The 11960-nt window shown below is 42.1% G+C and overlaps 1 protein-coding gene across 4 annotated transcripts in view; it reads left to right on the forward strand.

Annotated features, from left to right (window-relative positions):
• Nucleotides 1-11040, forward strand: part of LOC114023431 (sodium-dependent phosphate transport protein 2B-like) — a 31128-nt gene extending 20088 nt beyond the window's left edge. For all 4 annotated transcript variants that reach the window (XM_027836046.1, XM_027836049.1, XM_027836048.1 and 1 more), the window contains 7 exons: nt 89-284; nt 1052-1147; nt 1645-1765; nt 3579-3746; nt 4397-4513; nt 4637-4761; nt 7963-11040. In XM_027836046.1, coding sequence (XP_027691847.1) covers nt 89-284; nt 1052-1147; nt 1645-1765; nt 3579-3746; nt 4397-4513; nt 4637-4761; nt 7963-8583 — 1444 coding nt within the window. In that variant the 3' untranslated portion in view covers nt 8584-11040. The remainder of the gene's footprint in view (nt 1-88; nt 285-1051; nt 1148-1644; nt 1766-3578; nt 3747-4396; nt 4514-4636; nt 4762-7962) is intronic.
• Nucleotides 11041-11960: the final 920 nt, after the last annotated feature.

An 11960-nucleotide genomic window follows, 5' to 3' on the forward strand; every position in this document is an offset into this window, starting at 1 on the left:
TTTCTCATTCTGTACACAGTAAGCACTTAATGAGAGTGACAAGACAATATCATAACATTAAATGCTTTGGGTTTTCTCCTTATTTTAGGGCTTTTGCAGGAGCTACTGTCCATGATTTTTTTAACTGGTTATCAGTGCTGGTGCTGCTGCCTCTGGAGGCGATCACAAACTACCTCTACCACCTCACCAATGTCATAGTGAAATCCTTTAATATCAAGAGTGGAGATGATGCCCCTGAACTCCTCAAAGTCATCACAGATCCCTTAACAAAACTCATCATCCAGGTGGGCATCAGAACTCACTCTGATTTTTAAATTTAAAATGAAATAGCACCAGTGATAAGCTTGGTTCCCTTGGAAGGGGAATTAAAAATCTCCTCCCCCCATCTGTAGTGCTAGTTGGATGTTTCTCCTATTTGCTGTGATTCCCTCTTTCATTGCCTGGGTGAGTGGAGCTACGGAGCAAGCACTGGGTTGCTTATACCTGCATGTGGGTAGAGATTCACTCTTCACCACCACACTGGCCAAAACAAGACTCAAGCATTTCTACCATTTCATGCCAGATGGCTCTTTTTTGGATGATGTTGATATCATTGTATTTATTACCCATTAGATCAGTGTGATGTATCTGTCTCTAGCAATAACATTTTAATTCTGCATATGCTTTGCTATTCATCTGGCCCAAAAGGAGCTCTTTCCCAAGGGATGCCTCATAACCAATCAGCATTTATTAATCTCCTACCATGGACCAGGTACTAGAGGATTCAATGACAAAGAAGAGAGACCCTCATTGGCTTCAAGGAGCTGATGGTCTACTGAGCCACCCTGAAATGGGGCAAATAGGGTTCATCTGGGCTGATCCTAGTCAAACTAACATAAGACAAGTGTAGTCCTCTGGAAATGAGACCCATCTGTGTCTCTCTTTTACACACATCCTGGTTTTCTCTTCTGTACCCTGGAGCCCCTAGGAGAGTAACTAATTAACTTTTCACTCACAACTCATAGCTGAAGAACAGGCTAACCCTTTTCCTCATGTCTGTTGCTTTCCCCAGCTGGATAAAAAAGTCATAAATGAAATTGCTACAGGAAATGAGGCAGCAAAAAACAAAAGCCTGATAAAGATTTGGTGTGAAACTTTTAAAAATGTGGTAAGTATCAGAAAATGGTATAAAAAAAGGACATAGATGGGGGTTTGAGAATTCTCTGTTCCTTCTGTGATGCTGAGGGACTGCAAGTGCTGTTGGTTTTCTCTAAATTTAGTGCCATAGACCAATACTCTAGTCACCCTGCCTTAGTTACACCTCAGACTGTGGGGCATAATATGACTATAATAAGACTACTCCAAGATAGGAATAAAGCAATTGACTGCCCAGGTCCCCATTCTGGAGTAACAGTGCTCAGTCTGAGTGCAGCTCAGCTGGCCTTCAAAAGTAATCCAGATGTTCTGTAGCTTCAGCCAATGCTCCATAGACCAAGCACAAAGACTAAAGATCTTCTCTGGGGATTAAGAGGAGGGTGAAGTAGACAAGAGGGGGAAAGTGGGGATTCAGTGACCAGTGGGGTTCATGTCTTCAGTGCTGTAAATTGTGTCTTCACATAATAATCATTCTTAGTAACAAATTTTTTTCTGTATTTTGTCATCTAGACTTTAAGCAATGTTACCGTTCCCTCACCAGAAAATTGTACCTCTTCCAGTCTCTGCTGGACTGATGGAAACATGACCTGGACCCTCCTGAACACAACATATGAAGAGAACATTGCCAAGTGTGAGTAGGAAATCTTCTGGGAAGTCTGCTGAGTGAAAGAGGAATTTCTAACCCTATTCTCAACATGGTTTTATCCATTCTAACAGTGTCCTCCTCATAATGGTGTGGTGGATAGAGCTCTGAACCCAATAGTGTATAATGGCTCCAGAGACTAACTACCTCTACCTACCTAAATGTCTATAGTTTACTACCAGGAAGTAATTTAGGAACTGAAGTTTAAACATCAATTCTAACAATGCCCTCCTCATAATGATGCAGTGCCTAGTACTCTGCACCCAGAAGCAGGCAGACCTGGTCCAAATCCAGCCTCAGAGACTTAATCTGAATAACAAGTCACTAACCTGCTGTCTGCCTCAGTTTCCTTATCTGTAAAATGGGGATAATAATAGCAACTACCTCCCAGGGTTGTTGTGAGGATCAAACACCATACAACATTTCAAGCACCATATAAATGTTAGCTGTCATTATTGTTGTTATTACATTTGTATAACACTTTACAAAGTACTTCATTATATTTTCTGTACAATTAAACTGAATAAGTAATACAAACTCAGGCAAATCCATTCTTGGGAAAGGGGACATGCAATCTCTAGTGCAAAGATCATAGAATGTTAGAGTGGGGAGGCTTCCTTGAGGTCATTTAGCCAACCCTCTCATTTTATAGAGCAGGAGACCAGACACCCAGACAGGTGGAGGAAGCTGCCCGCTGTCACAGAGAGCACAGCAGAGAGCAGAATCAAGATTCAAACTCAGGATGGCTAACTTCAATCCCAGTGCTCTTTCCATTTGTTATGCTGGGTGTACAGGGACTTAACTGTCAATGCATCTTCTCACACTCATGTTTCAAAGCTTTTTAAAAATCAGAAGTGCCAGGGGCAGCTAGGTGGCGCAGTGGATAGAGCAATGACCCTGAAGTCAGGAGGACCTGAGTTCAAATCCGCCCTCAGACCAAACACTTGATGTGTACTAGCTGTGTGACCTTGGGCAAGTCACTTAACCACAATTGCCTCACTTAAACAAATGAATGAATGAATGAATAAATAAATAAAAATCAGAAGTGCCATGTTGTGCAATGACTAATTTTGATAGACTTAGCTCTTCTCAGCAATGCAAAGATCTAAGATATTTCCAAAAGTCTCATAATGGAAAATGCTATCCACATCCAGAGAAAAAACTATGGGGTTGGAATGCAGATCGAAGCATACTATTTTGCTCTTTTTTTTCCTTCTGTTTTGTTTTGTTTCTTCTTTCTTTTGGTTCCTCCTATTGGTTCTAATTCTTCTTTACAACATGACTAATGTAAAAATATGTTTAATAGGAATGTATATGTAGGGCCTATATCAAATTGCATGCTGTCTTGGGAAGCAAAGTGGGAAGGGAGGGGAAAAAATTTAAAACTAAAAATCTTATGGAAGTGATTGTTGAAAACTAAAATTAAATTAATTAAAATAAATAAATAAAATATAAGCAACCTAAAAAAAGAAAGAAAGAAAGAAAAAGAACTATACAGGATCACCATGGAGCATATTTTTGCCATAAAATAACTTACTATTATGTTTCTTAAATTTTAATAAAGAAGTTTTATTCATTAAAAAAAAATCAAAAATGGCTTCTTATAAAAAGGTCTGAAGTAGGTCCTGGGGCTAAATGTTATTTGGATTTCACTTACATATTTTTTGAGATTTGTTTTTGAATGTATAAACCTTTGCTTAATTAGGCTCACTTTATTCAAGGCATGGTGCTGTATATAACACTGTGTACCTTAAGTGATGAAGAGGAAGAGAAAGATGCTAAGTGGTTCTTCTCCTTCCAGGCAAACATGCATTTGTGAATGCCAATCTCTCAGATCTGGGTATTGGCCTCATTCTTCTAGCCCTCTCTTTGCTGGTCCTGTGCACATGTTTGATCTTGATTGTCAAGGTCCTGAACTCTGTGCTCAAGGGACAAGTTGCTGCTGTGATTAAGAAGACCATCAACACAGGTAGGCATTTCACTCTCCCTGGGCCTTTCTGTGGGCAGAGTCCTTAAGAAAAAAGACACTTGCTGGTTTTCCTCTCATTGTGCTCACTGAGGTCCACACCTGACCCATCTGTCTGGAGACAAGAACTCCAGATGACCCTGATCTCCCCTTGTGTTCTTTCCTTCCAGATCAACAATCCTGGGAATCCATGTTGTCTCTTTTGTCTTGAATTTGCATTATTGAACCAGTCTTGGAGAGCCCTCAGAGGTCTGGGTGACTCTCTGGGATTATACATTATTGAGAATCTGCCAGCCTGCATTGCGAGAGGGAGTTCCCTCACCTTAGGGCATTTTTATAATGCCTACTATGTGCTAGGCACTGTGCTTAGTGCTTTTTACAAATATTATCTCATTTGAGCAAAGAAGGGTATAAATGTAATTTTTAGGATGTTGGCAGGGAGCTCCTGAGACACCCTCCTTTGCCCCACCCAGGAAACTCCTTGCTGACTGCCTTTAATTGCCTTAGGAATTATTTCTGCTTGAGGTTTTGGAATGAATTTTTAGTAAAACTACTGTTTTTGAATTGCCCTTAGAGTGATCTTTTGCATTGGATATGAAATACTGACCAGGACATTTGTAGAAATGGTGCCTTTTTCTTCTCCTGTTTCCCAGATTTCCCCTTCCCTTTTACCTGGCTGGCAGGCTACCTCGCCGTTCTAGTTGGAGCTGGAATTACATTTCTTGTACAGAGTAGCTCTGTGTTCACCTCTGCAATCACTCCTCTGGTTGGTAAGTCCTCTCTTCCTCCCCCTTCCCTTTTCACATGCCCATGTCTCCATTTTGACATGTGGTCCCACCATGCTCAGTCATTCCCACCCAGGATGGAATCCAATGTCTTTTTTTTCCCCTTAGGCATCGGTGTGATCAGCCTTGAGAGAGCTTACCCTTTAACCTTGGGCTCCAACATCGGTACCACCACCACTGCCATCCTGGCTGCATTAGCTAGCCCTGGAAATACTTTACAAAGTTCGCTCCAGGTCAGGATGCAGAGTTGTGATTCATTACCTCTTTCCATTAAGCTCTTTTTTTCTTAGCTTACTACTAAATCCTTCAAATAAACCTGCTGGTTTCTTTCTTATCAGATTCTTCATATCACAAGGGGACATTTATAACTCTTGAGATCTTACCTGTCTTAGAATGGTGACCTGTGGGTTAGAAAACTGTCCCTATCTATTATTCTCAGAAGCTGAACTTTTTTTTTAATAATGACCAGATATATAAATAAATTAGAGATAGAAAGCAGGTAGGCGTAAAATGGATAATTTCGATTATATTAAATGAAAAAGGTTTTCTACAAATAAAACAAATGTAGCCAAGATCAGAAGGAAAGGAAAAAATTGGGAACACATTTTTATAGACAGTTTCTCAAATAAAGGTCTCAAACTTTGTCAAATCACTAAGAATACGAGTCATTCCCCAACTGATAAATGGTCAAAGGATATGAAAATGCAGCTTTCCTTTGAATATGAGTCATTCCCCAACTGACAAATGGTCAAAGGATAAGAAAATGCAGCTTTCCTTTGAAAAAAATCAAAACAATGTATAGTCACATAAAAATGCTCTTATTGATTAGAGAAATGCAAATTAAAACAACCTTAAGATACTGTTTTATACCTATCAGATTGGCTAAAATGACTGAAGGAGAAAGTGACAAATGTTAGAAGGGATGTGGAAAAATGGGACACTAATTCGTTGTTGGTGGAATTGTGAGCTAATCCAACCATTTCAGATGTTTTAAATATCTCAAACTTGTGTCTGTAATAAACAAATTAGGATGGTGAATAGTTACATTCCTCATCCCCTACCTTATCCCCTGCCCCCCACATAATATGATTGAAAAAGGTATAGATTACATCCTCCTTTTTGCCCTTCTATCAGTCAGAAAAGGTTGTATGGTAGCAAGAACTTGTGACTTTGATGTCAGAAGACCTAAGTTTGAATCCCACCTCTGTTACTTGCTAGGTGACTGGTATAGATCCATGTTTTGTGTTTAGAGGAGGGAGAGGTGACTGTTGGTTTCATGGGGGAAAGAGAAGCCTCTTCCTTGAAGTATATTGAGGATCTGTTTGGGCAGAGAGCAGAAGGAAAAGTATGAGAAGGAGAAGGATGTGAACAAAGGTCCCAGGGATATGTCCAGTGAACAAGCATCTCTGAAGAACCAGTTTCACTGGAATGGATGATAATGGTCCCAGAGGCAGTCCTAACATGAATGATGATAATAGGACTGTTGTAGACACTGTCTCCTTTAAGCAGCAGGAGGTAATGCTGAAAAAGGCAGATGAGAATCAAGTTCTAGAGGGCCTTGAAAGCTGAACCAAGGATTTTGGTTTTTGTCCTTCAAACGTTGGGAAGGCAACAGGTATTGGATTTAAGGGTAGGTGTCATCAGAATTTTGATTTGGGAAATGTATGTGTGTGTGGGATGTATTAGAGCCAAGAGACCAGCTGGGAGGAGGCTTTTGGAATAGGCCTAGGGTCATAGATCTAGAGATGGAAGGGCTTTCAGAAATTATCCAGGGGCAGCCAGGTGGTACAGTGTGTAGAGCTCCTGCCTTGGAGTCAGGAGGACCCGAGTGCAAATCGGGCCTCAGACATTTGACACGTACTGGCTGTATGACCCTGGGCAAGTCACTTAACCCCATTGCCTAGCAAAAAAAACAAATACAAAAAAAAAAAAAAGAAAAGAAAAGAAACCGTCCAATCCCCACTTATTTTATAGATGAGGGAATTGAGATTAAGTGACTTGCCCAACATCACACAAATAGTACTAATCAGAGGAAAAGCAGTGTTATTTTCCACCATAGTACAAAGCCCAGGTCACAAAAATGAAGATCTGGTGATGTCATCAGGAATGGAAAGGAGGGGATGAATACAAGAGATGCTGCAGAAAGACTTAGAAAGTCATGCCTTGGAAGGCAAGAGAGAGGGAGGGGTCAAGGTTGAGATTGGCAGCCTAGACAAGGACAGGATGGGGGTGCCCTGAACATTCTCCAGTGTGAATGTTGCCTCACTAGGCACCTGTCTTCTCCTCTTCCTCCTCTCCCCTCTGTGGCAAGGGAGGCTGGTGTGTGGGCAGGCCAGGCAAAGCCTGGGTAGGAGAAAGGTGACAAAGGAATGTGGGTGGCAGGGTGAGGAGTAGAACTCGATTCAAAGCATGATAAGACAATGAAATTAATTTTGTAAAACAATGAATTCCAAAACTGATTTTGAAAACAATTACAATGAAAGTCTCAGTGCTTCTGGAATGCAATAATTTCTTTTTATTAATTTCATTGCTCTTTAACTCACTGGTACTTAATTCCATTTGGAACAATGTTTTTAATTAAGTAAATTGTTTTTGAAACCACTGCTTTGGAACTTGGCAAAAGTGGCTTAAATTATCAACTTAGTTTTGTTTGTACGCCAGGACTCAAGCTATTCATTGCATTTAGTTCCTTCCTGTATGCCCATTTGCAAAGAGGCCCATTTTCACAGGATTTAAGAGTTGGAAGGGATCCTTGAGATCATCTAGTCATCATTTTGTAGATAAGAAAAAGTGTTTTGCTGAAGGTCAAGGCCATGCGGGTAGTAAGAGGCAGAACCAAAATTCAGAAGAGCAGAATGTAAGCTTATTGGGGGCAGGTACCTTTCCTTTCTGTGTCCCCAGCACCTAGCACAGTGCTTTGCAGATAGGAAGCACTTAATAAATGCTTGTTGACTTAAATTGTAGCTAGGTCTTCAGACTCCCATATGCATTGTTCTTTTCATGACATCATAATGAGTACTCTTATTTGTAGAGTGCATTAAAGTTTCCAAAGCACTTTACATAATGATCTCACTTGACATTCATAATAACCCAGTGAATTAAGGGCTCTGTTGCTGTGTTTACAGATGAGGAAAGTGAGGGAAAGGCAAGCTTCTAACCCAAGTCTTCCTGACTTCAGGTCCACTGCTCTCTAGGTCACACTTAACATAACATCTAGCCATCTCCTGCTGCTCTATATTCTTGCAAAACTGAATAGACTGGACTAGATGCCTCTGGTGTTCCTGGCCCTTAAATATTTGTGATGATAGTTTCTGTGACACCATTGAGCTTTCCTTCCCTTCTCATCACCACCTGCCTCCTGATTTCCCTTCTCTCTCCCTGATTGACTCCTTGTATGTGTCAGATGAGTTTTCATCTTATCCTTTTAATTTCAGATTGCCCTATGCCATTTCTTCTTCAACATCTCTGGGATACTTCTGTGGTACCCAATCCCATTCACACGCCTGCCGATCCGTCTTGCCAGGGGCCTAGGAAATATCACAGCCAACTACCGTTGGTTCGCCATCTTCTACCTGATCTTCTGCTTTCTCCTGGTGCCCCTGGCTGTGTTTGGCCTCTCGCTGGCGGGGTGGCCCGTGTTGGTGGGTGTAGGGGCACCCATCCTATTGGTATTGCTTGTGGTGCTGGTGATGCGGGTGCTCCAAGCGCGCTGTCCTCAGGTTCTCCCTAAGAAACTGCAAACCTGGGACTTCTTGCCCCTGTGGATGCACTCTCTTCAGCCCTGGGATGGGCTGGTGTCTCTGCTCACGGGCAGTTGCTGCCAGCTGCCCTGCTGCTGGTGCTGTCGCATCTGCTGCCGGTCGTGCTGCCTGCTGTGCAACTGCCCCCGGTTCTGCCGCTGCAGTAAGTGCTGCGATCTGCTTGAAGATGAGGAGAACGTCAAGGAAATCCCCATCAAGGTTTCCGAGGTGTATGAGAATACGGCAGTCGTGACTAAGGAGACCCAGCAGGGGGACCAAGATGTAAAAACCTTCTCTAGCAGCACGGCTTTATAGCAGGATGGTGATTGCAGAGGAGAAAAGATGGATTGTTTCTTGTTCTTGCCCTTCCTCCCTTGAAGCGTGGGAAGGGTAGGGGCAGATGGTTAGCTATCTACCATTGGAAAAATGGAGTCCCAGACATTTGCTATTCCCACCCTTCACCCCAGAACCCAAAGCACTGGCAGGTAGGGCTGACTCAGTATTGGCAGAAACAGTGATCAAAGCACCATCCTTACTAGGGCCACAATTCTCTCTCATTGATTTCTGGCTCCCTGAAAGGCCTGGGACAAGAACCATAGGGATTTTGCAACATAAATTCTGACTAGGCCAATTACTTACACTCTCTCCAGAAACATTAGAGCCACTGACCAACAGGACATGTTTTAAAGCCCTAAACAATTTTCAGAAGGAAAAAGCCTGCGGAAAGAATTCCGTTGCTCAAATATACATAGTTACACTTTTATTTTTAAATAAGTGTGAGTTTGGTTGCTAAGGCACATGGCTCTTCCCGGGAAAGACCTGACTGTAAATAGGAAATCAGTACTTCCCTGGTCCCACAAAGCTTGGAGGCAGGGCAGGCCTGGGTGAGAAGATGCCAGCCAGTGACATACACCACCCAGCCCAGTCTTAGTAAGCCGCGTGTTCCTCCGTTCCCTGCCATATGGAGACTTGCAGGAAGGGCAAGGTTAAGGACTATGTTTTATCTACAGCAAACTATGTGGATACCCTTCCCATGCCCAGGAGAAACTGCTGGTGGTCAGCAGCATGCTGGTTAGTTAGGTAGGCTTGGGCTGCCTCCATAGGCTGATGACCATGATGCCCAGTACCAAAGATAAATTCTAGTGAGGTAGAATTACTGTGTATGCTCATGCCCCCTCTTTCCTGATCTTCCCTCCTTACTGTCTCCACAGTTTCTCTTGGGCAGTCTATAAGCTGGCCAAAGCCAGGCAATTTCTAGAACATTGAAAAGGTATTTCTAAAGGATAGTAATTTAATTAAGAAGCAAAAAAGGTCACTGATGTGCTTTTGGATTTCTTCCTATTGGAGAGATACGAAGGTGGGAATGTTCCCAGGGCAGTTAGCACTTTAGTTGTTAATTGGTCAGCAGCTTCTTTCTAAGCAGCAGCTTCGACTTCTGCCATGAGTCATTTTCAATCTGGGATACTCCAGAAAGCCAGCTTCATAAAGGTCAGTGCTAAGAACTGGTCCCACTCTGATAGTCTAAGTGCCTCAGATGTCATGAGGAGGTTGGGCAGGTTATGGTTAGAAAAGATCAGTTCCTCTGTCCATCTTAGGCCATTGCCAGTCTCTCAAACTCTGGCTGTGGGAATTGGCCTTGATATTTTGTGGGCTAAGCTTTTTCTTCTGCTAACCCCAGTTAGTAGTTTGTGAGTCATGTCATGAAGTTTGTTTTGCCCTCAGATGGAGGGGGAACAGAATAAACTGAGCTGACTGCAGAATCAGGGGACCATCTTCAGAGGTCCTTCCCACCTTGGACCTTCCATGAGGCGCCAGTGGACCAGCCACCTAACCTTTTAAGGGGGTGGGGTTGAAGGATTCTGAGGTGAATGATCTTGCTGTGAGCTCTTCTTTCTGGATCCTTGCGTCTCTCTGTCCCTTTCACAGAAAGGAAAACCTCCTAGACCCATTGAGAGAAGGTAGGGTGGCAGGTGGCCATGCCCTAGGTAGAATGTGGATTTCAAGAGCATGATCCTCCTCAGACAGACCATCTATATTTTCTATATCCTCAAAGGATGATAGTCTGGCTAGACAAAAAGCACCTTGTTTTAAGATAACCTGTTAAAGACTAATCTGGAACTTCTTTCCAGATTTTCTTTCATTTGCCAGGAATGAGTTTTGTCCATTTCCATCTCCTGTCCTCTTTGGCCCTTAAACTGCTGCTTCTTAAAAGAGGCTAATTGGTGAGCATGTGACTGGAAAGGCTTGAGCTGAGCGTAAGCCAGAAGGTTGAATGGACCAGTCAGCCTTGGTCCCAAAGCCCCTTTTGATGTATGTTATGTGTATGTGCACGTGGGTGGGGTCAGGGAGCCTGTACCTAGCAGCTCAGATGCCTTCTCCTTGCCTTTCATGGGCCCTTTTTCTAAGACAGAAGAATCTTCACTTGCCTTTCTACCAGCCACATACATCACTTTCCCTCTAACACACCCTCTCTAATACTCCCACCTCATCCCACTTAACTAGGCTCTACCAACAATTTCCCAGCTCCAAACAGTATGTAGCAAAGGGGAATATAAGATGAGAAAGAAGAACAACTAGCCCATTTCCCAACTCCCAGATCATTTGGAGGCTTACCTTGACTTTCTACTATGTGTATAACCTTTCTCAGACAGATACCAATATAGTCTGTATGTATAGTCACTGAATTGTACAGTTTATCATGTTATTATTTTTTTTTTTTTTTGCTTAGGCAGTTGGGGTTAAGTGACTTGCCCAGGGTCACACAGCTAGTAAGTGTCAAGTGTTTGGTCTGAGGCCGGATTTGAAGTCCTTCTGACTTCAGGGCTGGTGCTCTATCCACTGCGCCACCTAGCTGCCCCTTTTATCATGTTATATAGAAAATAACCTGTATGATTCTGGTTTTATATTGCTCACCTTTGGAAACAAGAAAGTGTTTATCTATGAAATATATACATATATATATATATACACACACATATAAAAAGCCAACATAAGCAAAAACATTTGTATATTTTGCAATATCTTTTTAACTTGTCCACCCCACACTGTAAATACATATGGTAAGCACCTCAGTAGTCCCATTTGTACTTTGTATGCTTTTTTCCATTTGGATTATTCATGTGATCTGTGTACATAATATGATTTTAATATTTTTGGAAAGAAAGAAATAATAAAAAATATTCAAACCCAGAGGGGATTCATTTTTGAAGGTTCCGGAATGGGTTACTTTAATTTACTCTAACATTTTCTTCTTATCCTTAAAAACTCTTCAAGATGCTTCCTGGTCATATGAGCCCCTCTGCCCTTCACCCCTCTCCTCAATTAGCAAAAATAAGTGTCAGATCAAGTATCCTGTTTGGAATCTGATTGAGAATCTTAGGGCTAGAGTTAGGGTCCACCCTGTGAGATCCTTTATTTTTTCTTATTCCAGTTCCTGGATCTAGAAGCCTGAAATTAATCTACATAATTATTGTTAGAAGGTATCATTTCTTGTACTTTTCTTTCTAATTGAATATTTCCAGGTTAAGGAGTTAGGTCAGAGAGCTGCCATCAGCTCAAGCCAGAAAGCATGGAGATGCCATTTAATTAGTCAGTACCCTGAGAAGCATCATGTGACTGATTTCAAAATGGTGGTGGGATCTGACAGATGATGGGCCAGAGGCTGCCAAAGGTTGAGATGCAAATGAAAACCT

Source organism: Vombatus ursinus, unplaced genomic scaffold (genome assembly GCF_900497805.2).
Source record: "Vombatus ursinus unplaced genomic scaffold, bare-nosed wombat genome assembly UNPS02014818.1, whole genome shotgun sequence".
NCBI classification, from domain to species: Eukaryota; Metazoa; Chordata; class Mammalia; order Diprotodontia; family Vombatidae; genus Vombatus; species Vombatus ursinus.